Below are 27,782 nucleotides of genomic sequence, written 5' to 3' on the forward strand. Positions count from 1 at the left end.
AAGGGTTCAAACAAAGTAACCTCCTTGATTCTTTCATTTTGGACTCTTCCTTTTTAGGCAATGGGCTGCTGCCTTGCAGCCCCTCTTGGGATTCTGTGGGAATTCCTTAGCTGCTTTGCTTGGCAGTTGGTTTTCAATCCTAAAATATTGTTGTTTCAGGGTGCGAGGTTGGGAACTGAAAAAATTTGCTGTGGTGGTTTGTACACGCTTGACAAAAGTGTAAACAACTCTAGATGGTTGATGTTATCTATAGATAAGTGGCAAAGAAATTCAGTCATTTGCTCTGGATCACTCTGCTCTGATGTCTCTCTGATACTTGAACATCCTATTTTTTTCAGTTCCACACTAATTGTGATACATGTTCATACACACTCAGTTGTCAGTCCTGCAATAAGTCCTACCTTCATGAAGGTTTCAATTATCTTTTTTAAAAACTGTGCTAAAGAGGTGTGATCTTTTTGGAAGATGTAATCTGTGGCTGTGCTGTTGACAGGTGTTCCTATTATTTTGTCCACTCCATTCAAATTAATGAGGGCAGGCTAGACAATTAACACACCTCAATGCAATTAAGTTCAACAGCACCACAAACTACATCATCCAAAAACACAAGAAGAACATTGTAACCTTAATGAAGGCAGGATTTAGTGGAGGACTGTTTCTAATAACCTGACAACTGAGTGCAGAATGCAATAGATAATTCCGTGATGAGTAGATTGACAAAAATAGCCCCGAAAAAAGATATTTAACTATACTCTTTTATGGACATATTTATATCGACCAAATTAACGTTTATTAGGAATATCCTCTTCTATGCTGTTTGTTTTCAGAGAGGTTTGAAATCTGATCTCTCATTAGTCACAGCACCTCGAGGTGCCAAAAGAGCTTGTCTGACTGAGTAATTTACAGCTGCTGGAATCTACTCCTCACCAACAGTAGACACATATTTCCCTTTTTAGGGCATGAGAATCTATTACGTAATTTAGGGAGCACTCGGATTTCGAGTAAACTCGCCCGTGTGGAAGCGGGAGGTGCTGACGCAGAGCGGCACCCCAGTAGACCAATCAGACACTAGGGAATTTACTTTCCTGTTCGCTGATTGGTCAATCGGATAGACAACGTTCGTTGACGTTTAGGCTGCTCGCGCTCACTCTCTGGCTGGGAGTTCTTCACGTTGACGGTTTCACGGGAGTAGTTGTAGTTTCCGTAGCGGAGGTTGAAACTGTCCTGGCAGAAAATCTACCGGGATTGGTTTTTTTTGGCTTTTGTAGCGGGAGTTTGGGAGTAAAGCGCCTAAAGTGGTAGAAGATATAATCTTTTTTCTCTTGGACAGTGGTCTAAAGTTGTCACCATGCCGGTTTTTCACACGAAGACGATAGAAAGTATCCTGGAGCCGGTGGCTCAGCAGATATCCCATCTGGTGATAATGCACGAAGAAGGTGAAGTTGATGGGAAGGCTATTCCAGATCTGTCGGCGCCGGTTGCTGCCGTGCAGGCGGCTGTTAGCAACCTCGTCCGGGTGAGTAACTCTCCTCCCTTAGTAAAATTGTATGTAGGGAAAGTCTGCCTAAACTCGGCGAGTGTTATAGGCTACCTGTCGCTCTTTGTCCCACACCGTCCGCTATCAAATTAACTAACTCAGGAGCGAATATTTTCCAGCGTACGAATGTAGTTAGCTGTGTCTAATGTATTAAATGGCAGGGAAGATGTATACATGCAGTCAGAGTTTCTTGGAGTTGTTTGACTTGGGGCAAAGGGCAGTTACGCCCTTTTCCCCTTGAAAATATGCCCTGCCTCCTCTGTAGCCGACTGCCATATCCTGACGTAGGCACTGCTGCTAGTCTGTATGAGCCAGGTACTGGGGCAGGGTACAATGAATTACTTTTCCGCCCAATCCCGTTCACTACACACAGTAACTGAACTGATTGATTTAATATTCCTGTAAATCAGAGTATGAATGAACTTCAGATACAGAACATGCTTTGTTATACGAATCTCAGTGCACTAAACCATAGTTGGGTGGGACAGTTCATCGCGCATGAATTTGCAACCAAAACTTCCAAACAGATTTCACTCTGTTGCATGGGGCAGCTGTAAAAATCACTGAGCACGGATGAATAAGATATGGCAGCTGTCAATGCTCTACTAATGTGATGAAATAAGATTAAATGGGACCTCAAACTTATATAATGACTGCACCCCCCCCGCCCCGCTATGTGTCAGAATTGGTGTTTTGCATGTGGATTTACATTGTATTCTGTGACCCATCAGATTTTATGATCTGGTTGGGCATCTTGGCTAAAATGTCTGTCAAGTTGATTTATTTTTCACCTATACCCTAGAAAGTAGAACCACAGGATTTAACCACAATTGTTGACAAGTTTTTGAGAAAACCTGCAAACAAACAAGCTGAACCAAAAATATAGTCCCCTTGGCATGGGTGCAGTAGCCACAATTTTGACTTACTCTTGATGCACTGTAGCAAGTGCTCGTACATTATCATATCTAGTTGATGCCCATGATATTTTTTCTACCCACACAGAGCAATTAAAATCCTTGGGAGCTATTAATTATGCATTTGGAGACTGTCTTTTGAAAACATTAAATTACATGCACCCCTTTAACCAGATGCAGCTGCAGTTTCTGCAGGTATTTTTAGAATCAAAAACAACCTAACCACAATGGTGTTCCTCAGAGCCACAGTATAACTCTCATGGCACCAACCAAGGAAATGCTAATGTGACTTTATAAAATTTAAGCCCAAAACACAAACCAATACATGACAAGTTTCCCTCGAAGGAAACAGGGAGACATGAGCCTGTCAGATATTGTGGCTTTTATGGAAAGGAAAAGATAGAAGCTATATTAAGGCGGGCTAAGTTCCTGTGTGTTGTTCTCTCTGCCAGCTTGGTCAAGCACACAGCCCCTGGCAGTTGTTGGGCGATAAATTTGGACAATTGCTCTGGCGTCTCCTGTCAGGCAAAGGAATGCTTCATTTAGAGGGATTGCTTACCATTGGGCTGCAGTTTATTTAGTAGGATTTATGGACCAGAACCATCTCAAGCCAGTGCACATCATTCCATGCCTTTGTTTTTCCTCAATGCCCACTCTGAACTCGTAGGTCTGTATCCCATTGTGTATGTTAGTTGTATGTCTACAACAACCAGACTTCCTTCCTCTGAGGGACATTATAGAGAGGTGAAAAGAAAGTGTTTAACTTAGTATGTTGACAGGGGCCCCTGTCTACCTATACTTCAGTGACGTCAGTGTTTTGTGAAGTTACTTTCATACCTTAGATAATTGTTCACAAATACTGTTATCAACAATAAAACATTTGATTTGGCTAGAAACAATTCCTTCTGTTTTTGGTTATGATGTAACTACAAATAGACTTTTTAAAAGGGTCATCACAGAAAAATGTACTATTTTTTCATTCAAAGGAAGTATGTGTGCACAGTCAAACATAGTTGACAGTGTAATCAAAATTGCAACTTAAAATTATGCTAACAGATATTTTTTATATGAACAGTGAATTGAAAGGTGTTGCTTGCATTGATCAACCCACAGCGAATTTACTGCAAACTCTTCTCCTCTTCAAAGATTTGGATGCACATTTACAGTGTGCACACTTTAACTGAATCCCCAATATAGCTGTTATTAGCAAAAAGCTCAAATAAAGCCACTGTATGCTAGGGTTAGGGTTAGGGTTGTAGGGTTAGGGTTAGGGTTAACCCTAAAGTAGAATAGAAAGTAGAATAATAAGCTAAACCAGAGGTAAAAGGAGTCTAATGTACTCTAGTGACTAAAATGTGTAAATAGATAAATGTTATCTAACACATAAGCTGCAACATCACAAGACAATAAACTGTCAGAGCTGGATCTTTGTCAGCGTGTTTAAAAGTTCTTCAGCCCCCAAGAGGCAATTCAATCAGTTAATGCAGCTTAAAATAGAAGAAATGTATGTAGAAATGTTACATCGATGCAGATTACTTTTAACATGAATGCTGTGTTTGTCGACACGTCCTGACATATGAAAGTGTCATGTGCAGCCTCAACAGGCTCAGGGTGAAATGATCCAGGCTCTCTGGACGTTCTGAAATTGTGATCAGATGTTTCCAACAGTGGCATGAATGAATGGATAAGGACTGTAATTATTTCCAGTTGCTGTAGCAACCTCATAACATGGACAGTGTAATGAGTTCATTGAAGTCAAGGATCAGATGTAATTTCTTTTGGTTTCAGTCCCACTAGTCGCGTGAGTCATACATTGCAAAGTTCGAATGAGAAAACATGCTCTGTGGGTCATATATTTCACTTCTTTGTTACTGATTACAAGTGAATATTCCCAGGAAACAAGATTTTTTTTATTGTCAAGGTTCTGAAATTTTGGTACATGCATGTCTCATTGTTTCCATAAGCTGGATTTGTAGCTGTCTCAATTCTTGCACCTGTTGTAAGACAGTTGCAAGTAAACCTCTGACAGGAAAGTAAATTACTGTCAAGGAAAGGATCATCCTTGGAAGGGAAATATATGAGGCTGTCTAATTGCACCTTTCCAGACATTCTTTGGGCGGGGCTGTGTTGAAGAAAAGCAATGTACCTCATTGTCTATGTTGCCTAGAAAAACCACATGTTGCTCAGACTTCCTCCTTTGTGAATTTAGTGCAAAATCTCTTGAGCCAGAAGCTTAAACACAGTTAATCAAAGTGGAGTTTGGACGACCTGAAAACCTGACTGAAAGTAGGTTACAAATGATTAGACCTCATATTCTCATGATTGTGTCAGGTTGCTCTCCTTTGCCAGACACACAGGATGCTCTTCGGTGCATAAGCCTGTCTTAAGAGATCTGGTGTACTCACTGTGATAAATGTGCAGACCTTTAAATTATTAATTTTGAAAGAGACTAATCTTATTATTCCAGATGCGTGGAGATGAAAGCACAGTCCCTGTAAACTGGCCTGGTGTCTTAAGCATAGCGTGAACACGAAGCTTTGTGACTCACATATGTCTAAGTGAATTAATTAAGTTTCAGAAGTGTCCAGCATCTTCGACTTCAGTGTTTTCAGAACTCAATTAAAGATGAATGTGTGGAATGTGAAGAGTTCACAGCAAGCAGGAATGCATCTTGCCTCAGAGAGGCGGGGGCTGAGCTGATCCTTTGAATGAGCAACTTTACTGAAATATTGAGTAAGATTATCAAACGGCAAGCCTGCCTGGAGAAAACCCTGTGTTCACACAACAGTTCATTTCAGCTCTTTCTGCGTCTGTGATCTGTGTTTGACCCAGCATGCAGCTTTAAGTTGGTAAACGTTTTTAGCCGCAGGATGTGGCTGTTATGGTTAAATGGTCTGTTTGGAAAAGTGTGAGAATTGGTGTCTGCAGTGTTTGTGCAATAAGCAAGCCTTGTGCAACAGTAACATAAATTTTTGGCAGTTACTAAGTTGGTGGCAAGGCTCAAAACCTGCTGAGCTGTATATATAAGGAACTAACTCAAATATTTTGTCTGTAACATTATGCAGCTGTGGTGATCAAGGGATCATTCTGCTTTTGTCTCAGATCTCTGAGGTTTAAGTTTAGAATTTGGCACCTAAAAAGTGAAATTATCTTTGTTGTGCTTATCACAGCTAAATAAATATAAAATTGTTTATACTGCATATTAAGTGATTCTGAGTTCAAATATTTTCCTAATGGGGTAAATGGAAGAACAACATGCTTGTCTGTGTGAGCAGTCATTCTTTTGAGTAGACTACACAGGTCCTTTTTATTTCAGGCCTGTTGTACTTCATTATTTTTATAGCTCCTTTTTATAGGCAAGGGATAAAGAGAAGAATGTCAGTGATGTAGAGTCCTGGAACAAATAAAGTTGTAGTGTTTGTCTTCCTGTTTGCACAGATCACATGGATCACATGACTTGCAGAGATGCTCATATGTGCAGATCATTAAGTGGCTGCACAGATTCTGTTTGTTTAAAAAAATATACTGTCTTGTGCAGTGTTGATGAGATGACCAAATACCACCTTATCACACAGTACCAAATAAATGCATTCACTTGAAGTTGGGTGCAACTGTAGTCTTTAAGTTGTGTGAAACAACAGCAACATACTTGGAGGTCTTGAAGTCTTGAGTAGCCATTTCAATCACCTGTTTTAATCCTTTACAGATGAGACATAAACTTGTTCATTAACTGAAGTGCTTAAAGCCATACAAAAGAAAATCCTTCCTATTACCTGGTGCACCAGCTTCCTGCAATTTGTCAAGGGAAATCTTTTCACACTGCCCACCATTTGATTCTGTCATCTTGGTAACAATACAAGGACAGAGAGTGCTTGTGTAGTTTCCAATGAAAAAGAAATCATCTCAGATTCATGCCGCATCTAAAGATGAAACTTTATCAGGCTACAAGGTTGTGGAGGAGTGCTGAAGTAATGAGGAAATACAGGAAGCCAAGTCAGGAAGACCCGGCAGCTGTCAGCCCCTCTCAGGAACAGGAGTGTGAGCCAGCGAAGGGAAACCCCTCTCCCTTGGCAGTAAGATGTTTATGGCTGCAGACTGCAACAAAGAAGTCAATGCACTGGGGCAGTTACTTTTTGTTCAAATTACTTTGAATGCTTCCCTTGTAGCCTCATTATTAACCATGTCAAAGTGACATTCCACTCATTTTTGGTGCTTCTGCTGCCTCACATGGGAATTAACTTCTCAATTTTTTTTATAGCAGCTGCATTTTATGAAGTCAGCAAATAGCTTTACCGTTATCCAGGGCTTGAATCAGAACAAAAGATGCCAGTGCTCCAAAACAGCATTTGGAGGCATTATTCATGCACAAGAATGATTAATTAGAGGGTATGAATGAGTAATGTGCAATATGAAAAACAAATATTAATCAATTTGCATGCTTTATCAAAACAGTATACCCTGGATACCCTCTTGGCTCTGCACAGATCTCACATTTATGGACAGAGGTTTTTAGAGACACAAGCAAAAATCTGAGCTATCATCCCGCCGCTCTCTGATGTAGGCACCATGAATGTTGGATACCATGCAGCAACTGTACGTTTTTCTCTCTTCTTGCAGCTTGTTTGCACAGTAAATTGGCCAACATTTGATCTGATAACAACTACATTGTGTTCCTACACTCACTAGAATGTGACAGTACTGAGTAATAGGTAATAGTATGCAATTAGGACAGAAACAGGACAGAAATCTTTCATGATAATATTCTGTACTAGTGTTTACTGGTCCAATTCAACCACTACCTTTAGCCATAATGTTGTCATCTGTGGTATAGGACCCAAAATAATAATTCATACTGCTTCACTGCTTCTTAGGTTCCTGTAACAGGAGATAACTAATTTCCATTTCAAGTGAGCAACAATAGTCTAGTTTATGGATGGATATAGAGGGCTTGGTGAAAACCTCGTAGAAAACTGCTATGGTCTGTTGCATGTATGCACTATGAACTTTATTTATAGATAAAATCATTATTTACTTTCCCCAATGTTCAAATGGGGGGTTAAATATTTAAAACACAAGGTGACAGCACTGTGCACAGAGGGATTTAGACCTGTTAGAAAGCTACATAAGGTTTTATGGTCCATTAAATCACCTGATTGGATAACTGAGTGTCATGTTGCTTTTTAAATAAACTTGCCTCTTCCTCCCCAGCCCTCAGTAGATGCAATAAAAGTAATCTCATGCTATCCCTGTTGCTTTTGCAGTCCATGTTCTGGTGGAAAATGACAGCACATGCATGATCAGCCTTATATTGACTCACTCCTCTTTTTAAGAGGCGGATTCACACTGATGAGTGCCGCTCCCTAGTAACGCTGTATGAGCTGCTAAGCTCCTGTAACATGAGATAGATAGTTGTGATATATTCTCTCTGGCTGCAGGGCCATGGCCAAGCAGGCCATTTGATTTGCGACTTTCATCGCCTTCAACGCTGCATTTGTAGCTACTTCCTGAACCAAGTTAGTAAACCATGTTTGGCTCGACTTGACAGATGCATGATAAAGGTTTTGACCTTCATAGCAACCCCTTTGCTGTATCTCTGAGTCATTATTAGTCAAAAGCCATTTGGTATCTCAGATGGCAGCACTTGCTGCATCTGAGCCTATTGATCAAGGGTATCTAATGGAGTGCTGTGCCATCAGTTTGTGTGAGCATGTCTCATCAGATTGCAGTGCAAAGTTACTTAGAATGGGAATCAGTGTCTGACCTGCACCAATAGAAAATAAACTTGTGTGCAGAATAATATCCAGTATCCAGTTTATTGTAGGACATTGCTAAGGGCAGCAGTGACAGCACTTGCCAGAATTTTGCCATCATAAATCTTTGTGGTCGCCATGATTAACACAGCATTGTGCTAAAAGTGCCCAACATGTGAAAGGCAGACTGTGTCTTGGCAGCCTTGAGGCTTTCAGAGTGTCCTTTCTTTCTCTGGCAGAGCGATGGGCTGATGTCAACAAAGCCAACTCTGTTCTAAAGGAGCAGCCACTTTATCAAGCTCCTTCACAACACAAGGTTTCCACACACAGCTCTCTTGGATGGTAAAAGGATTGTCAGTGTTTCCACTCCAGATAAAAATGGTAAATGAGACCGATCAGCCTGTAGCATGATATGTGACAGCTTCGAACAAATTGACACTGTGAAAGGTTTTATAAAAGAAGGTGGAAGTGAATAAATGAACTTCCTTAAAGCAGCTTGCCAGAATCTTTTTCAAGGAATGCGACATTTGTGTTGTGGTTTCGGTTGCGGATCGCAGCTCTGATTATGAGCCATCACGTCACCACTTCATTTCTTCCCCATGGTTTCTGTTCTCATTATCAATTATCAAATGTAGGCAAAATGCCAAAAAAATAAGTAAAAAAGTAATTAAATTCATCAAACAAAAATACCAAACATTATTTGGTTTCAGGTTGTCTTATATGATGATTTGCTACTTTTTCAGCTTTATATGATTGTAAATTAAATATATATTTGCGTTTAGACAGCTAGTTCTGGCCTCTGGGAACTAGAAATGGACTTTTTCACTACCTTTTATTGCGTCATAGAACAGTTATTCTTGTAAGCCAAAAAAAAAAACCCCAACAGATGAATCAAAAGTTAAAATAATCTTTAGCTGCAGCCCTGATGTTGAGTTTGGTCTGTTTGTAACATAAGTATGTAGTCCAAAATCATGACAGAGGCTCAAAATAGGGAAGACGGCCAGGCACCACAAACTGCTCGACAACAACGGCTGTAAACTTGGGTCACTGTTCTATTTTTGCAGTGAATTGTTTGGATCGCTGTTCGGCTGTGGGACTGTTTTTGAACTTCAGACAGCAGGAAGAGGCTCCACAGGGAGCAGGAAAAGGAAGATAACGATGATCTGTTAAATGCAGTACCAAGAGCCTCAAGTCTGCTTGGGTTTTAGACCCTGTGGGGAGAGAATGACTCAGCGCTCGTTAAATGCAGCTCGCACTCAGGCCTCCACATTTTTTGCTTATAATGTAGTCTTCTGTCTTTTGTTGAGTTTAGGTCATGTCTAAACTTGACTTGATCTCATATAAATCTTAGTGTTGTTTTACTTCTCTGAGATGACACAAGTAAGGGTAGTAAGTTTTTCAGTAGAACTGCAGTTCACTTCCTTAGAAAAGATTACCTTTAAAGTCTGAATGACTATTATTTTGGAGCTACAAGTACTTTAATTATTCAATAATTCATTCAGGTCATTTAATATAATATGGCAATGTCACTTTGTCTGACCAACAGTCAATAATCCAGAGATATTCCAATAAAAATGGTAGAAAAACCAGTAAATCCTCAGATGCAGCAGGCTGTAACTAGCAAATGCTTGCTGTGTGGTACTTGGGAAATGATCAACAAATCAATGCACAAGGAGGTGTCAGTTTAATGAACTTTGTGTTGAAAAATGCTTGCTTATACTTCATTGTATGAAAAGAAATTTGCACTCAGATGCTGTAGGACAAAAAAAGTTTGAAAGATATCCACACGGTGCAAGAGAAACAAAGAAAAGATACAAATTGGTTTAAACCTTATGCAGTATGTCTGGCTTGTATATTTGAACGTCAAGACCAGATAGTGGCATTACTTAAAGGAAGTTAGCCTACTGTGTGTGTTCTATAGTGTTATAGTGTTGTAAAAGCTGTAAAGTCTTTGTGTTTCTTCCTCCCTCCTCACTTATGTTTACTGCTCTGTCTGTGCCCTGTATCTCAGCTCTGTAGCCCTGCTGCCCTTCAGTTTGAACAGGACAGAACAGCTTTAGTTGTTACTGTTGGCTTTTGTTCAGAGCCACTCATTGCTAGAATGTCAGGGTGGCATGTGTACCCTGCCACTTCACTCCCGAGATGACCAGTCTCTGCTAAGGTTCATTTTTAGATTAGAGCAACCTTTGGCCAAAATTTATAACCCCTAGTTACTCAGAGTCCTTCTGGTCCAGTGAAAAGAGAGTGAAGAGATGTATGTCCGCTCTGCTCCATTTCAGCCTCCACGTCAACCATCTGGAATGACTCTGCTGCTGCCTGTAGTCAGACACGTTGACAAGCTCTCTGGGACTGCTCACCATAGCATTGTGACTACATCCTAAATAACCAAAATGAAAACAAACTCAACCTGAAGAAAAAAAAAAAATCAGTAGGGCATCTTGATTATTTTTGATCAATTTCCAGAGCCTGATCTGCCATCTCTAAATTGCTTGTTTTGTCCAAAACTCAGCTATTAAATACATTTCATGAAATATAATACATTTTAAATTGTTGTTGTTCAAAATTACTTAAATAATGCAATTATCAAAATTGTTCTTCTGTTGATAGACTAATCAACTAATTGTTTCAGCAGTAACTAGATCTTGGCTATCTTATAGCATATCTCATAGCAGGTACAAGATTGAGCGGCAAAGTTGAACACATTGAAACATGTTGAAAATGTTATATATTGCTGGATTGTGTGGTTAACAGTGAGGGAATCGTGTTTTCCATTTGTCAAAATGTAAAATATAAAAGAAAAGACTTGTTGGGCAGTGATGCAGGTCATTTAACCTTAGTCAATGTGACCTGTGTCCCGGTATGAACGTGTGCGATCCCTCACCCATGGCAGCTCGGGTGAATTGTGTCTTCCTGCAGAGCTGAGGTCATGATGGGGGAGGTGAGTCATTTTGGCATTTGAAGGCGAGGAGGCGTTCAGCTGCTTTACACATTATAACTGCGCTGAGGCCTGGCGTCCCCCCAGCAGCTGCCTTGTTGAAATAATGGTTCACTGGACAAGCAACAGGACATCATCCCGGAAGATTGCATGATTAAAGACAAAACTCCCATAGGGGGGAAAGTTGTGGTAACAGAGTTTTATTCATGCACATTACATGCTATTGATGTTTAAAATGTGCGCTTAAGTTGAATTAAAGATTTGCATTGTTTCTAAACTTAAAACATTACTGAGGAAGTGCAACTGTGCCAACTCCTCTGAAACTCAGTGCTGAGGCTTTAAGTGTTGACTGATACAAAATCCTCATGAGTGATGAGCTAGTCATCAGGGCTGAGGATGGGGTGGTGGGTGTGTCCCGTCATGACTGGAGTTTGTTTGTCCACCCCCAGTTCCACCTTCATCAATTACTAAATAAAGTAAGAGGAGTTAAAGCATTACCTCTTATTTAATGCACACATTTTGGATTGGGTTAAAACCCAGTAGTTTGCACTATCCTTGTCAAAATTGTATCTTTTGCAAGAGAAGATAATGGAGGTGGAAGCAAAGACCTCCACCATATCCATTCATTTCTATATTGCTACACAATAGAGATCATTATCACACTTAAATTATCCTATGGTCTCTCTTCTTGCTCTGAACAAGGGCAAATTGAATTTATAATGAAATGACATCAAACCTTCCATAGTTGATGGCCATTAACAAAGGCAGTATAGGGCTGGCAATAGCAGCACTACAGCGGTAATGCAGTGCAGAAACAAACATGCATCAGTTCAGCAAGGTAGCTGCCATGCACACATGGGATTGGCAGTGTGGACCGGGCGTTAAAACAGTGGTTAGACTGTTGACTATCATAGTTATTTTTATGATGTGATACTGTTAGTGATACTTCACAATTGAGAAACCAGAATTTCCTGGTTCTCCAAAGAAGATTTTTCAGCATCTTTCATTCTGCAGACAATGCTCTGATGTAGCACAAAGAAATAAAACTCTGTCTATTAGACATTTTTTGAAGTGTTCAGTCAACCATCTAATTGATAACAGAAAAGTAGCAAACATGCTGAAACTGAAATCAACACATGGCATGTCTTGGTTTCACATTTAGCAGCATGAACCCACAATGTCCTATAATCTGATCCAAACAAGAAAGGCAAAGATATCAGAGGAATAACCTGTAATTTAATTACATTTTAATGTGATGGCTCAGCTTTGTAAAAGTTTCAGTTTCAGTCCGGCTGTCATGCTCTCAGTATATTAACCTGGGTTACCTGCCACAGTTTCCTCTTGCGGTCCTCCCATAACTCTTAATTGTTGTATGACTGTGTGTTTGATTGCACCGCATCTGTGTTGACGAATGACCTGTATAGGATTTTCCACCCAGACATCTAGGGCTCCGACCTTCTGTGACCCTGAAAGAGATGAAACAAAAAGAATGAATGACAAGTGGGTGAATTCAGTCGGAAGCTTACTGGATATGTGGAAGTGAGCACCTGCTTGTGAAAACAGGTTCACGCTAATTAACTTGTGCCAAACATGTTGATGAAATTTATCCTAAGCTCTCAAATGAATAAATATGAGGTGAAATGTGGGAAAACTTTGCTTGGATGTAGACTTTCTCAGGTTCTGTTGTGTATCACATTGATGGTACATTACTGTCATATTTATTTGAGATGTCTTGTTCCATTAAATTACAGTTGACTGATTTTTACTCATAAAGTATATGTGTTTTTCCAGGTGGGTAAGGAGACTGTACAAACTACAGAGGACCAGATCATGAAAAGGGACATGCCACCAGCATTTATCAAGTAAGCACAAGAGGGTCACTTTGCACACCTCAAATTTATACAATGACAAACATCTCAGATATGTTTAGATGAAATAATTCTCTCTCTACAGTTTGTGGAATCCACTAGCCTCTCTTTGGCTCTTTTTCTCTCTCTATCTGTTGCAGTAATGGCTGGTTGTGCCCAAGCAAAGGTCAGACATGGCATGTTAAGTGCCTCAAAGTCTTGCCCTGGTGTAGCATAGATACTTTTTTTGCCCGGGGAGGAGGTCCTTTACCCTAAAGGAGGTTCACCACAAACTCATATTGTACATGTCCTCATGCATAAGAGCCACTGGGCTGCTGCTGCTTTTCGTTTCTGTTGAAACATAAAGTGCACACAAAGTTTATGTATCGCTTTAAAAAAGGGGAGGTGTATATATTTAATTGTATTTGTTTCCCAAGCTGACTCCACATCAGCTAAATCATTAACTGGTGCTCAGCTGCTGTCTGTCCATATCACAGTCTTTCACCAATCCATATTACACGAGAGACTACGAGTGAGAGAGGGAGAGGGCGGGTGGGTCCTGGGAGCCCCCCAAGGTCAGGGATGAAATGCATTGGCAGGCGCAGGTCGTCAGGCTCAACACATTTGGCGCCTCGAAGTCACATCGTCACCCTGTCGTCATCCATCAGCACATGTGCTGGAATGTGTCTCCTTCACTATATATAGTGTCTGCCGGAGTCCGGTTAATGCATGGCTGTTTCTTGCTAGTGCACGCTGAAGGACACCGCTGGCTGGCTCTGCAAAGACACACACACACACACACACACACACACTTACACGAGTGCACACATTCACGTCAGCCTCGATGTCATGCATATGTTAGCCTTTATCCTTCAAGAGACTTGCTCCTCCGGAAGAATAGCAACTGAGCTCCACTTGTCTGGCCCCTTTGCAATGCCTAAAATGTGGAAAATAGCGATAACGTTCCCATGTTGCCGTGGCAACATTTGGCCTGTAGACAAAAATAGGAAGTCAGTACACTGTGGGAACTAGAACATATGTCAGTCCTTGGCTTGTTGCCTGTTTCATTGTGCAGTATGGCTGTTATGATACTATGTCAGGTGGCATGTATGATGCTGAATCTGAGCCTATAGTTTCTGCTGCTCTGTAGTTCACTGAGTGCATCACACCCAAGAGGCAACTATCAATCATTTACATTTCTCTGGAAGCAGGGGTTAAATTGGGCCAGTGCCAGCCAGAGTGGAGCTCCACCTGCTGAGATCCAAGTCACATCCTGTGAGAGGAAGTTAACTTCTCTGTCATGAGATAGACATACTCATGCTGCAGATGAGCATTAATTCATTACAATCATTACAATCTGTACATTATGTGACATATTCTATCTACAGACACACAGCCATTGAAACTGTTGAGAGTGTGTTAATTTTTTACCCAGACCTCAACTTGCTTCCCCCATGCCCTGATAAAAGTTCTGAGAAAAATCAATTTGGTAGACCTTGAGTTAAGACTTGGTTGAACTAGTATTTGCAAGATCAAAAATGAACCCTCAAGCCAAGTTCATTTGGCTATTTCTTACAGTCTCTTTTCAGGGTAATGGCAATACCACAACACATACAGTTCACTTTGTGAGACTTTGGTTTTTGCAATATTTGGTGAAGTTATATAATAATTTATTTAAGTACATACCGTGCTATAGGTTTTTATGAATGGCATTGGTATACACACAAGCTACAAGTCACACAGCTATGTAACACAGGAAGGAAACTGCTGAGAAAGATTAGAATAAGCCATGACGTGTTAACTGTCTGCAGAAGACTTCTCAGTTGTTATTATTTTAAGATGAAATATATTATTTTTTGTCATGTCATGGTTACTCTTGAGTTCACCCATCATCAGTTACAGTCACATCTAATCTATTTGAATCCCTAGGTTCATATATAAATGAATGTGTGAAGAATAGTTGACCCCTTCCTAATTGCCAATTTAACCCCTGTATAGAGGATGATATGACATCCTGATTAGAATCCATCAGCTCTCACTTTAGTATTTGCTTAGAATGTGATGAAAAGCGTGTAAGGAGAGGAAATGAAAGAAATTCATGTTTAGACAGTGGTTACTGTATGTTATGGCTAGCTGTATCCCCAGGCTTCCATCTGTTTTTGCTGCAGGCAATTTGCAGATTCCATGTATAATGTCCATCTGGCTTCTGAAGGGCTTTGAATCATCAGCATGACTTGTTTTGAGGATTTTATTTTTTATTGGCCTTCAAATAAATCATCTGCTGCTCTCCACAGAGTGGAGAATGCGTGCACTAAGCTGGTGCAGGCTGCCTCCATGCTGAAAGCCGATCCATACTCTGTTCCTGCTCGGGATTACCTCATCGATGGCTCGCGGGGCATCCTCTCTGGGACTTCTGACCTGCTCCTCACCTTTGATGAGGCAGAGGTATTCATTCATTCATTCATTCATTCTTTCATTCTTTATTTTATTTGTAAAGGTTTTGAACTAGTAGAGGCCTTTTAGCTGATCAAGGAGGTCAGAATGAAGTCTTTGTTCCAGGAAAGAAATATTGATTCAGTGACACTGCTAGGTATCATCAGTTTTCCAGGTTCAGTGTACCTCATCCATGTAGTGATTTCCTACATTTTGCAGGATGTGGTTGTGCCCCTAACTTCAGAAACATATGGTTTATTTAGTCTCTTGACAGAGGAAGAATTGATTTCTCTATCTCTTGTGCTCTGAGCTCAGTGCAGTGCATTAATAAAGCATTAGAGCAAAATGGTATGTGCTTACACCTTCTTTGAGGTTTTTTTTTTCCCTCTCACATTGACAGGTGAGATTTATACAGATAATGTTTCAGATGTCTAAATCGGTATTAATATCCTCTGTGCTTTGATGGTTAGAAAAATATAAATAAAACAATAAGCACAACTTGTGATATCCTGCATATTTTCATCATATCTCAAATTTGAATGGTTATGTACTTGTTACGTATTTGTTTGTTGAAATATCAGCTAATATGTTACTCTCAGTTTTTTATTATTCTCAAATAGTAATTATAACGGCCTCAAAAATCCAGTATTGGTCAGGCTTTAAAACATAATATAAACCTATACATAGCTAATATAGTTAAAAACTGTGTTAAGGGTTGTAGCATTGATTTTCGTTGAGCAGTAGCAGGGCTGGTAAGGGCTTTGATATCTTTTTAATGGACACTTGAGCATGGCAGAGGTCTGCTACCACAGGCCCTTCTGGTATAAAGCCAGTATCCATTCATGCTCTCCTCTTGGGCACTGTAGTGCTTATAGAGAGGACAGAGAGATAGATAAATGTGGCAGACATGCCTGTGAAAGTTTCCATATTTCTTCCACAAACACTTCTTAAATCTCATACCAGGCAGCAGTATCATCTATCAGGCCTGTCCTTCTTATCCTCTCAGGACTGGAGAGTAAAATAGAAAAGTTGCAGATCAGCTCTCTGTGAGTAGACATCAGGCGGGCATCCCAGTGCTGTCTGCAGCAGTCAGCAGGACTCAGCAGGAGTCATCAGTCAGCAGTGCCATCATGTTTTCAAATACAGCTCAGGGATAGCTCTGTATAGGGGAGTGGTGACTCCAGCAGTCTGGCATAAAGCTGGAGTGAGGCAGGACAAAGAGGCTGGAATGTCAGTAGGCAGCATTGTCAGAGTGTAATTAGAGACAATGTGAATGGGAGGCAGGGAAGCTGTGTTTGCATAATCACTTTCCTCTGGAAATGCAACATTGTTTTTGAATTATCAGTTTGTCGTTGATTTATCCCTCCATCGTCACAGGTCCGCAAAATAATCCGTGTATGCAAAGGCATCCTTGAGTACCTGACCGTGGCAGAGGTGGTGGAGTCTATGGAGGACTTGATCACATACACAAAGAACCTGGGACCAGGTCAGTCTGCTGACTCTGTGGCAGGATTACATTACTCATGTCTTGACTTGACAGTTCATCAGAGATTTTGCTGTCTTAGTTGACAGAATCTTGACATATATTCTAAGTCAGCAGTTTGTTTTTGATATGTAAGCGTTCATATGTGTTTTTAGAAGTAGTCAGATAAAGTAGTAGTAGTAGTAGTAGTAGTAATACCTCATTGCAGAAATACTCTAGGACAAGGTATAGCCCTGCCATGATTAAATTATTGATGCATCAATAATAATACTCTTGTTTTGTTGCCTATGTCCAGGAATGACAAAGATGGCAAAGATGATAGATGAGCGACAGCAGGAACTCACCCACCAGGAGCACCGCGTGATGCTTGTCAACTCCATGAACACAGTCAAAGAGCTGCTGCCCATCCTCATCTCAGGTAACTAAACACTACCATCATAGAGAGGAGACATGTTACATGTTGCACCTTTTTTCAGTTTTCTCCATTTTTATGTTTTTCTTTTTTATATAAAGCAAAGGCGAATGCTCTGCACACAGCATCTTAGGTCAGTATCAATGGGTGGAAATATTGATTTGTTTATTGTGAGTTGTTTGGTGTTTCAGGTATCAAAATATTTGTGACAACCAAGACATCTGGCAGCCAGGGCGTGGAGGAGGCCTTGAAGAACCGTAACTTCACTTTTGAGAAGATGAGTGCCGAGATAAATGAGATCATCAGAGTGCTGCAGCTTACATCCTGGGATGAGGACGCCTGGGCCAACAAGGCAAGTACAATAAATAATAAACTATGTTGAGGTCACATGCACACACTTTTAGTATCAACACAGATAAAGAGACTGCTTTGCTCTTTGAGCTGCTCAGAATATTTGAACTTTTTGCTCTGATTACAATTGGAAGCAGTGTTTATGAAAGCAAAAATTGAATTTTGTCTGCTCTCCACTGTGCTCTGTCACACTCCCACAATACCTTTGACAAGAGGCTGAAGACTGGAGATAATATAAAGTGATGCTATTCTCATTTGGTGTATTTTTCCCCTTTCTTAACAAGGCATGCACTTTGTTTCATCAGGATGACCTTATTTCAAGGTTGACAGGTGTGAAAAATGCTTTTGCTATATTCTTAGCTCATAAGCAGTTGGTAATTAAAGTATCCATGCTTTAACTTTCTCTGTGTCTCTATGTAGCTGGTTAATCTGTTGGCTTCTGTTATGTTTTTCTGCTCTGCACGTTCTACTTCTTTCCTGTCTCAGAACTTGTGCCGTTTTTTTCTTTGTTGACACTTTTTTTTTGTTGGTCTCAGTTGGTTATGTCCAGTTAAACATTTGTATTTATGTCGTTCTTCCTTTCTTTTTACCGTTTCTTTCCCCCCTTCACCCCCTGTAGAAGGTAAGCCTTACTTCTCTCGCCCCTTGGTTGTGCAGCAGCATGTCTGACAGATGTGTGTGCTGTCTCGTGCTTTGTGGTGCCATTGTGTGCTTTTTAGCAGCAGGACTGTAGTGCGGTTAAAATGTTAATTATCAATTAATAGGGTAACTTATCCATTTGGATATTGTTGTACGGCTTTTGGAATGGTTTTTTGAAAGCGAACTGAAGTTGAATTGCTGAAATGTTGATCTTTTTTCTGTTTTTGGATTTGTTTTGCTTCATAACATGACATTGTCTCAACATCTGTGTGTCCTCCTCCTATGTCATTTAAACCTCAGAATATATGCATGCCCTCAGCCTTTCTAGTTATCGATTGACCTGACTCATGCAGTATTGATCTCTGTGTCATTAATGAGAATTCATCTCTCTTTACCAGGATAATCATATATTTAACAGTCACAGGAGGGGGACACAAAGAAAATCTGATACGGATTTTGTTGTATGAATGGTTAATTTCTTGTTTTAATCCAACAGACTTTGCTCAGTTTGCTCACAAATATTAATTCCATGAACACTAAAAATGCCGTCACACTTTACAAGACCCTCATTACTAGTGTCATGAACCACACCAAGTCTAATATTTGAGTAAAACCATTGTGTGTGTTTGATTCTAGGTTGTAATGAATGTGTTTGATTCTAGGTTGTAATGAATGTGTGTTTGCTTTTGACTGCAAAGATCCTTAATCTCACAGTCTTTCACTGGCTTTATTACTTACACCTTACCCCTGTGGTTACTGACAGACCAGCAGCTGCACAAGTTTGAACAGTAGACTAACCCACTCATGCGGCTCTGGGGATGTCACTTCACACCTTTTCTACTTCCTGTTTTTCCCTCCCTTGTTCAGCTCTGTTACTCCACACTTCCAGTTACGCAAACAAACTTGCTTGTTGTTCTCTTTTATTTTGACAACGCGAATGTTGTTGGGGCTCAGACATGTTTTTGAAACAAGCAGTGTGTTTGTTCTTATTTGGCTTAATTTGCTGTGAAACTCTTGCTGACCCCTGTGATGAAGATTCAAGCTGCAGAACGTGTGTTTTCTGAACTCCTATTATTGTACCATGAAAAAAAAAAACAAGCTCACTTAACCACTCATTCATCCACTCTCGTCTCCTGCTTTGTTCCACGTCCTACAGGACTCTGCTTTGTCTTGCAGACTTCGCCAATGAGTGGACTCATTGTCAAGTCAGTCACTGTTGGACAGATTGTTGTATTTCCATCCACTCTGATTGAGATACAATGGAGAGTCGTTTGGCTTTTATAACATGACATGCTCATTATTAATGACGGGAAAGAATGATGGAAACAGCATGCAGTACGTGGTTGCGCCTGACAGATGTTAGCGATGCTGCACATGGACTTTGCTGTATATTTATTTTGCTAGAATAACTAAACGGTTGGTTTGATTATGGCATTTCCGAGAACCTGAAGCTTTCCTGAACAACTGTAACTCAGTCAGGAAAAACACTCAGTGAGAAAAAATATCTGTTTCTCTGAGTCGTGACTTGATTTCTAAGTAGGAGTATAATTATATGACATCATGTTAAACAGGAATATTGACATGAAATTAACTGAAAAGATGAAATTCCAATGTCCCTAATAATCCTGATTTATAAAGAACATTCATACATGGTATGACTGAGGGCATTGATCGACTCTTTTTTTAGTTTTCTTTGGTCTCATTGATTTCCTTTAACTTATTCATTTATTCTGTCTTTAAAACCTTAAGGACACAGAGGCCATGAAGAGGGCTCTGGGGCTCATCGACTCAAAGATGGCTCAAGCTAAAAACTGGCTGAGGGATCCAAACGCTCAACCAGGTGATAAAAATGTCCTTTACCTTAAACTGTTACGTAACCTAATTGAGTTTAGTGACATTATTGACGTGCCAGACTGTGCATGCTGCACTTCTAGGGGACGCGGGCGAGCAGGCCATTCGACAGATCCTTGATGAAGCTGGGAAAGTCGGTGAACTGTGTGCTGGGAAGGAGCGCAGAGATATCCTGGGCACAGCCAAGACCCTAGGCCAGATGACTGACCAGGTGTCAGAGATGAGGGCCAGGTACAGCAGAAAAGATACTGCTCTGTGTGTTTGTGTGACAACTGTAGCGAGATAATTCAAGACTGTCTCAAACTCTGTTACCGCATGTTTCCTAGATTGGATATCTATATTGATAAATGCTTCTTTTGTATAGTAGTTTTATTTTCCACTCTTAATGGGTAGTGAGTGTAAGGCAGTAACCATATTATAGGGTCTTATAGTGTGTAAGAGTGGAAGTGATATCCCTCTGATATGAAATCAGATTTTCACCAGGGACCCTGAGTCATGCTACATTAAAAGCAGCTGTCTGGTATTAATCCATAATCTACTTTAACCCCTGGTTGTGTTATTCCACTGAAAACAGAGAGATACCTCTGAGCCTTGTCTGGAAATAGAGGCTTCAAGTTGGGAAATACCATTCTTAAATAAGAGGACCGTAAAGCTTAAGCTGCAGAGTAAACAAACGTGTAGATCAGAGAACGAACGACAAGATGTGTGCATGTGTGGCCTTTTCAGAGCATAGCGGTGCTGGAGTTTGTGGTATCCATGTGTTCTTTTTCCGCACCCAGAGGTCAGGGCGCATCCCCAGCTGCCATGCAGAAGGCCCAGCAGGTTTCCCAGGGGCTTGACGTGCTAACTGGCAAGGTGGAAAATGCTGCTCGCAAACTCGAGGCCATGACTAACTCCAAGCAGGCCATCGCCAAAAGGATCGATGCTGCGCAGGTGAGTATTAACCCTTAAATAAAAGCGTTTGCCCTGCAAAAAATGGATTCAAACCTCTCAGTGCAAGTTTTTGATGTTTGTTTTGAGTGTTTTTCATGTTTCCTTCCTGTTCAGAACTGGCTGGCAGACCCTAATGGCGGCCCAGAGGGAGAGGAGAACATCAAGGCCCTGCTCACTGAGGCCAAAAAGATCGCAGATATGTGTGAGGATCCCAAAGAGAGAGATGACATTTTGCGCTCTATTGGAGAGATTGCTGCCATGACTGCCAAGCTCTCTGATCTTAGAAGACAGTAAGTTACTGACTGTCTGAAATATGAGATTTTCTGCTGGGCTTGTTCTTTTGGATTCAGCCTGAGTGTGCTTGTCCTCTGCCCCCTAACCATTCTGGTCTGCTTTCACAATTTATTACAGTTACTTGGGTGCTTTAATGCAATACTTGAATCATTTCAGTCTTTTCATTATTTAAGTACATTTGTTTACCATTGCTATGAAACAGTATTGGTGTCACATAGGCACAAAAAGTGAGAAATCTGTGTATGATACTGAGTATTAAGATGGGCGTTTTTGCCCATAAATGTATCTCTTCAATTTTTCTACTCTTACTCTCTTCTTCTTGTTGCTGAAAATGAGTGATTAGCACTAAAGATTTTGTCACAACATGCTCTTCAAAAGTACTCACTGCAAATGCTTTCACTGCATTTTAGGTGAACTATTCCAGATTTGGACTTAACTGAACTCTTAGTCAAACTGATTGATAGTTATTTGGTCTCTAACTGTAGCTGGCCATTCATAGGCCTCATTTCAGCCATATCTTTATGATAAAACACCACCTCAGACCTTTCTGCTGTGTTTATTTCTTTATAGGGGTAAAGGTGACACTCCTGAAGCCAGAGCTCTGGCTAAACAGATCGCAACAGCTCTGCAGAACCTGCAGTCCAAGACCAACAAAGCCGTGGCCAACAGCAGGCCTGCGAAGGCAGCTGTTCATTTGGAGGGAAAGATTGAGCAGGCGCAGCGCTGGATTGACAATCCTACTATGGATGACAGCGGTGTTGGTGAGTCTGGCTCCATTTCTCACTAACTTCCTCGCCTCTCTCTTTCTCTTACATCCCTTCACATTCCTTCCGCTGCTCCTGTGGCTAAATTGCAGACCATACACTATGTGTACGAAACGCGCTCTACTGTACTCGACACTCTGCTGCACTCTTCCCAACAGTGTTGGTTTTATTCTTTGGTTTTGGCTCGTCTCCTTGAAACCTGGACATCATCTTACATGTTTACAACTTAGCTGGAGGCTGGCTGAGGCTGGCTAAGAATAATTGGTTCCCACAATATAATGGAGGAAACACTTACCTCAAAGAAACAACATGAAATAATACAGAAGGAGCCATCTGGTTCTTTCCCCTCTAACTTTGATACAAGCAGCCAGAAAAATACCCAGTAACCATTCAGTAGGCAGGTATTTGCAGGGGGTGGTCAAGGTCAACACTGGCATAAACGAGCACACTTTACAGTTAACTATTGCTGAACCAATTAACAATTCAGTTTAGTATTTTGTTTAAGTCATGTATCAGGTAGAAATGCCAAACGTCATGTGTTTCTAGCTTCTCAAATGTGAGGATTTGATTTTCATTTTTTGCAGTGTTCATTTTGTAGAGGATTGATTAATCAAGAAACTGACACCGAAACTGAAAATAACTGTTAGTAGCAGCTGTACACGTAACACATGTTAATAGTGTTATGGCATTATAAGAATTGTAAAACTCACATTGTAATTATGACACAAAGATATTTAGCAGCAGTGGATAACACTTTAATACAAGGTCTGCCTGTGTTGATGTACCCAGAAGTACAAACATAATGTTAATTAGCAGCAAATTAGCAGAATGTTGTTTTTGATGAGTGTTACTCATTTGTCTGTGTGTGTTTCCAGGCCAGGCAGCCATCCGCGGCCTGGTTGCAGAGGGCCGCAGGCTAGCCAACGCTCTGCCGGGCCCGTACAGGCAAGAGCTGCTGGGTAAATGCGAGCAGGTGGAGCAGCTCATGGCCCAGCTGGCTGACCTGGCTGCCCGTGGCGAAGGGGATTCCCCTCAGGCACGTGCTGTGGCTCAGCAGCTCCAGGAGGCCTTGAAAGTAAGATAGCTCACACTCAGCAGTCTCATGCTCCTTCAGACCTGTAGCCTCACTTTGACAGATCAGGATTCAGTCATGGAGAACAGACAAACAACCCCCTCTGCTGGTTACCAGTGGTGGAGGAAATATAAAACTCTTGAAGTGCAAGTAGTAATACCACAGTGGGAGAATAAATCAATTAATCTAGAAACAATTTTTGATGATAGTTTTCAGTTCTCAGTCATTTATTAAAGAAGAATATCAAACATTTGCTGGTATTGGAGTGCTTTTCTCTGTATTAGTAATCTCAATGAGACACCATGAGTGTGCTGACCAGTTGTAACATCTGTTTGTCCTCCTCCCAGGACCTGAAAGGGAAGATGCAAGAGGCAATGACTCAGGAGGTGTCTGACATCTTCAGTGACACCACCACCCCCATCAAGTTACTGGCAGTGGCTGCCACCGCTCCTCTAGACGCCCCCAACAGAGATGAGGTCAGTGGTGCAGTCACTCCACTCCCCCTCACCGTGATCTCACCGCGCTGAGACTCCTTCTGTGGTTGTTATATTTATTGGCAGGGTGTTGTATTATTTCTGACTGCCCTTTTTGGATAATTGTTTTATTTGATCATGTGTAGGTCTTTGAGGAGAGGGCTGCCAACTTTGAGAACCACGCCAATAAGCTTGGCACCACAGCAGAGAAGGCTGCTGCTGTCGGCACTGCCAACAAGAGCACAGTGGAGGGAATCCAGGCTGCCGTCAAGTCAACAAGAGACTTAACACCACAAGTATGTCACAGTTTAGTGTTTATATCTGTTTCCATTTGTGTCTGCCCTCCAGTCTGCATCACAACTCACAGAGCTTAAGTGTTTCTTGCTTCTTGAGCCAAGTCTTTAGCAGCTGTCATTGGACTGAAAATTAATAGCTGGGAGATTGTGTTTCAGGTGGTATCTGCAGCTCGTATCCTGCTGAGAAACCCAGGCAACCAAGCTGCATATGAACATTTTGAAACCATGAAGAATCAATGGATTGACAATGTGGAAAAAATGACAGGTAAGGTGCCATAATAATGGCATAAACTCCCTGATCGTCTCTATTTATCACCACCTAGCATAATTTCCCACATTAATACACTATGGATGTTTAGGTTTGGTGGACGAGGCCATTGACACCAAATCTCTACTGGATGCCTCTGAGGAGGCCATCAAGAAAGACCTGGATAAGTGCCGTGTGGCCATGGCCAACCACCAGCCTCAGATGCTGGTCGCAGGCGCCACCAGCATCGCTCGCAGAGCCAACCGCATCCTCCTGGTGGCGAAGCGAGAGGTGGAGAACTCAGAGGATCCTAAATTCAGGGAGGTGGTGAAGGCTGCATCTGATGAACTGAGCCAGACAATTTCTCCCATGGTGATGGATGCTAAGGCGGTAGCTGGAAATATCCAGGATCCAAGTAAGCTGACGTTGCCTGCAGGTTTTAAGATTATATTTTATATGTGTATGGAACATTCTGATTGGTGGTACTGTGTTTGTTTTGATCACCAGGTCTTCAGAAGGGCTTTCTGGACTCAGGTTATAAAATTCTTGGTGCTGTAGCGAAGGTCAGGGAGGCCTTCCAGCCACAAGAGCCGGACTTCCCACCACCTCCTCCTGAACTGGATCAGCTTAATGTAAGTCCTCAGATTTTTTTAAATAGATCACTTTTTGGCATTTTTCCTTTTATCGGGCAGTTGTGGTATGAAAAGCGTTGGCAAATCATTTGAATCGTTTGAAGCTACTTTGGTTTAGTCTCCAAAATGACTCGTATATTCAGACTGCCAAACCATAATTACTTTGACTTGTCCTTGTAGCTTAACGATGAGGCAGCACCACCCAAGCCACCTCTTCCAGAGGGCGAGGTTCCTCCCCCCAGGCCTCCTCCTCCAGAGGAGAAAGATGAGGAGTTCCCTGAGCAGAAGGCTGGTGATATGGTTAACGAGCCCATGATGGTGGCTGCCAGGCAGCTCCACGATGAGGCCCGCAAATGGTCCAGCAAAGTAAGTAAAACACAGTAATAGACTTTTACTTTGAAGCCTTGTGCTACGGTATTGATAATGTTCCTGTTGTACCTCATAGGGAAATGACATCATTGGCGCTGCCAAAAGAATGGCCTTGCTCATGGCCGAGATGTCACGTCTGGTGCGTGGAGGCAGCGGAAACAAGCGTGCCCTCATCCAGTGCGCCAAGGACATCGCTAAGGCTTCTGATGAAGTCACACGGCTGGCCAAGGAGGTGGCCAAGCAGTGTACTGACAAGCGTATCCGGACCAACCTGCTCCAGGTGAGTTCATTTGTCTTTGTCAGAGGGTTGGCAAACAATGGCTTTAGTGACCTTACACTGCGGAAAGATAATACTTCATTGTTTTGGTATTGGTTTCCTCTCCCTCGGCTGACTCTCTGCCCTCGTTTCAGGTGTGTGAGCGCATTCCCACCATCAGCACCCAGCTCAAAATCCTGTCTACGGTCAAGGCCACCATGTTGGGTCGTACTAACATCAGCGAGGAGGAGTCAGAGCAGGCAAGCAGTTTTCAAATCACAAGTTTCCCATTATTTTTGTAAAACGGCCTTTGAGAAAAGGATGTTTGCAGTCTCCCTCATTACTTTATCTTTCGTCATTTCTTCTCCACCAGGCTACTGAGATGTTGGTCCACAATGCTCAGAACCTGATGCAGTCTGTGAAAGAGACCGTTAGGGAGGCCGAGGCAGCTTCCATTAAGATCCGGACGGACGCAGGTTTCACCCTCCACTGGGTCAGGAAGACCCCCTGGTACCAGTAAGAGAAGGCCCACTGTTCCTCTGCTTCATGCTGGTTCTGTCCAGCTGTCCAGGAGGACACTGAATGGACAGATATACACTTTATCAGAGCTATGATATCAGTGCCCTTCACCCTAATATGGGCAAAGTTTCTCTATTAGTCCCTTGTCCTGTCTGTAACAGTTGCTGTTCAATTAGAATGTAAACAATGGGACTATCAGTGCGAGTTATGGGTTAGATTCTTACTGGGAATGTCAGTTTTTTTCCTAAAGTGTGTAAAAAATGTTTTAAAGCTTATTTTGACAAATCCCAGGAATATATATATTTTGATTAGAGGTTGAATTTCATATAATGTAAGGTTGATTGTTTTGGGTCTCTTTTAGACACAAACCATAGTAAGTTAAATTTAAATAAGATCTTCTCAGAGACATTTTTATATCTTTGTAATGATAATTTTTATTATCATTGTAAATCATTCACCTTTGCTAGTAAAAGCACATTACCTTGAGGAGTTGTTACAAGTACAGTACAGGCCTACGCTCAGCACACGCTACATGTATTCAGTGGTATTATGTCTGTTTACACTATTCTTTATTATCACAAGTGAAAGAGAAACACTGTTCCTTATTTTAAATTTTATAATGCAATTTTCGCTATGTTTATTTTCTACAGAGTTCTGCCAAAGACAGTCTGCCATGATCTTTGAAAGTATAGTTGCCTTTCTTTGGTCAGCAATACATATTTGAGCTTAAGGGCTAGTTATTCAGTAAAGCTAATTCAAGAAATAACAGCAGGTAAAGATGAAAACTTGCTTGTAAGCTTGCATTGAACTCATTCTAGATATGTTTTGTTTCACATGTTGCATTGAGATTACATGTAATAAACAAGCTTGTGCTACAGTATGAGGCCTAACAGGCCAAAAACAGTTACTCTGATTTTCACAGCAAGCTAACAAAGCGTAGTTGTCTTTAGAGAGACTCATCTTGTCTGTTTTTTTTTTCTCTAAACACTGCACACAGTTGTACGTCTCATGTCGTCTCGTCGTGCACAATACTTTTTTTTGTGATATATGAATTGCACACTTCTCTTAGGTAGTCAAGGGAATAACCAGAGCTTAGAGATGAAGCACATTGTCACCTGGAGCCAGCGAAATCTTCATCATGTCTTGATACACTAAACTGGACACTTTTTTTCAGCAACTGTAGTTGATCTTTTGAAATGTCTGAAGTCTGTTGGTGTGAATATGTCTTCTTAGTACCAACTGATGTGCCTTGCATAAGAAACTTTATTTGCAACTGATACAGTTTTCATTTTTCAATGCTTTGTATCATTTGTACAAGGTGTCATGGTGATGATTTGTTCAAAACACTTGTTGTACATGATTCTTCTATAAAGTTACACCCGCTTCATGACTTTAACTTGGAATCAAATTATGTTCTATGCAAACTCTGAGAAAGTTTGTTTGAAAAGATATAAAAAATTATGCAACTTAGTTGGATTTAAATGAGACTAAACAACATTTTGCTTAGGCATTGTTCACAATTTTGTAATAAAGCATTTTATAGCACTTTGTTTGCTTTATAATTTCTCATATACTCACCAGTGCCTGAACTGCCTCTTTTCTGTATTAGGTCATTATCCCATTATCTTTTTCAAAAACAGATGATGATGCTGCCTGTGAACATCATATTTGAATAGAAATGTGTATATATTATACTGTGTATTTATTATCATGACACTGAAGAGTTGTTATGTTGGGCCTCTTACTGACCTGTACCACACCACCTGGATAAGCCT

At 41.1% G+C, this 27,782-nt stretch overlaps 1 protein-coding gene across 1 annotated transcript; it reads left to right on the plus strand.

Annotated features, from left to right (window-relative positions):
- Nucleotides 1-1,140: 1,140 nt before the first annotated feature.
- On the plus strand, nucleotides 1,141-27,552 carry LOC108901713 (vinculin). The gene is made up of 21 exons (XM_018703319.2): nucleotides 1,141-1,516; nucleotides 12,928-12,998; nucleotides 15,278-15,428; nucleotides 16,794-16,902; nucleotides 17,195-17,317; nucleotides 17,503-17,663; nucleotides 20,051-20,141; nucleotides 20,236-20,383; nucleotides 20,932-21,085; nucleotides 21,200-21,375; nucleotides 21,950-22,140; nucleotides 23,019-23,218; nucleotides 23,563-23,691; nucleotides 23,835-23,984; nucleotides 24,141-24,249; nucleotides 24,344-24,646; nucleotides 24,739-24,863; nucleotides 25,044-25,229; nucleotides 25,309-25,512; nucleotides 25,644-25,748; nucleotides 25,862-27,552. Exons 1-21 carry the CDS (start codon nucleotides 1,349-1,351, stop codon nucleotides 26,006-26,008), a joined length of 3,201 nt encoding a protein of 1,066 aa, XP_018558835.1. The 5' UTR covers nucleotides 1,141-1,348; the 3' UTR covers nucleotides 26,009-27,552.
- The last annotated feature ends 230 nt before the right edge of the window (nucleotides 27,553-27,782 follow it).

This window comes from Lates calcarifer, linkage group LG23, assembly GCF_001640805.2.
Source record: "Lates calcarifer isolate ASB-BC8 linkage group LG23, TLL_Latcal_v3, whole genome shotgun sequence".
Lineage (NCBI taxonomy): Eukaryota > Metazoa > Chordata > Actinopteri > Centropomidae > Lates > Lates calcarifer.

Bases quoted from the DNA above. Each gene is read 5' to 3' on its own strand.
- LOC108901713 (XM_018703319.2), top strand. From the start codon at position 1,349: ATGCCGGTTTTTCACACGAAGACGATAGAAAGTATCCTGGAGCCGGTG. The intron at 15,429-16,793 runs GTATTCATTCAT...CCATCGTCACAG, and splicing joins TCACCTTTGATGAGGCAGAG to GTCCGCAAAATAATCCGTGT. The intron at 25,513-25,643 runs GTGAGTTCATTT...CCCTCGTTTCAG, and splicing joins TCCGGACCAACCTGCTCCAG to GTGTGTGAGCGCATTCCCAC.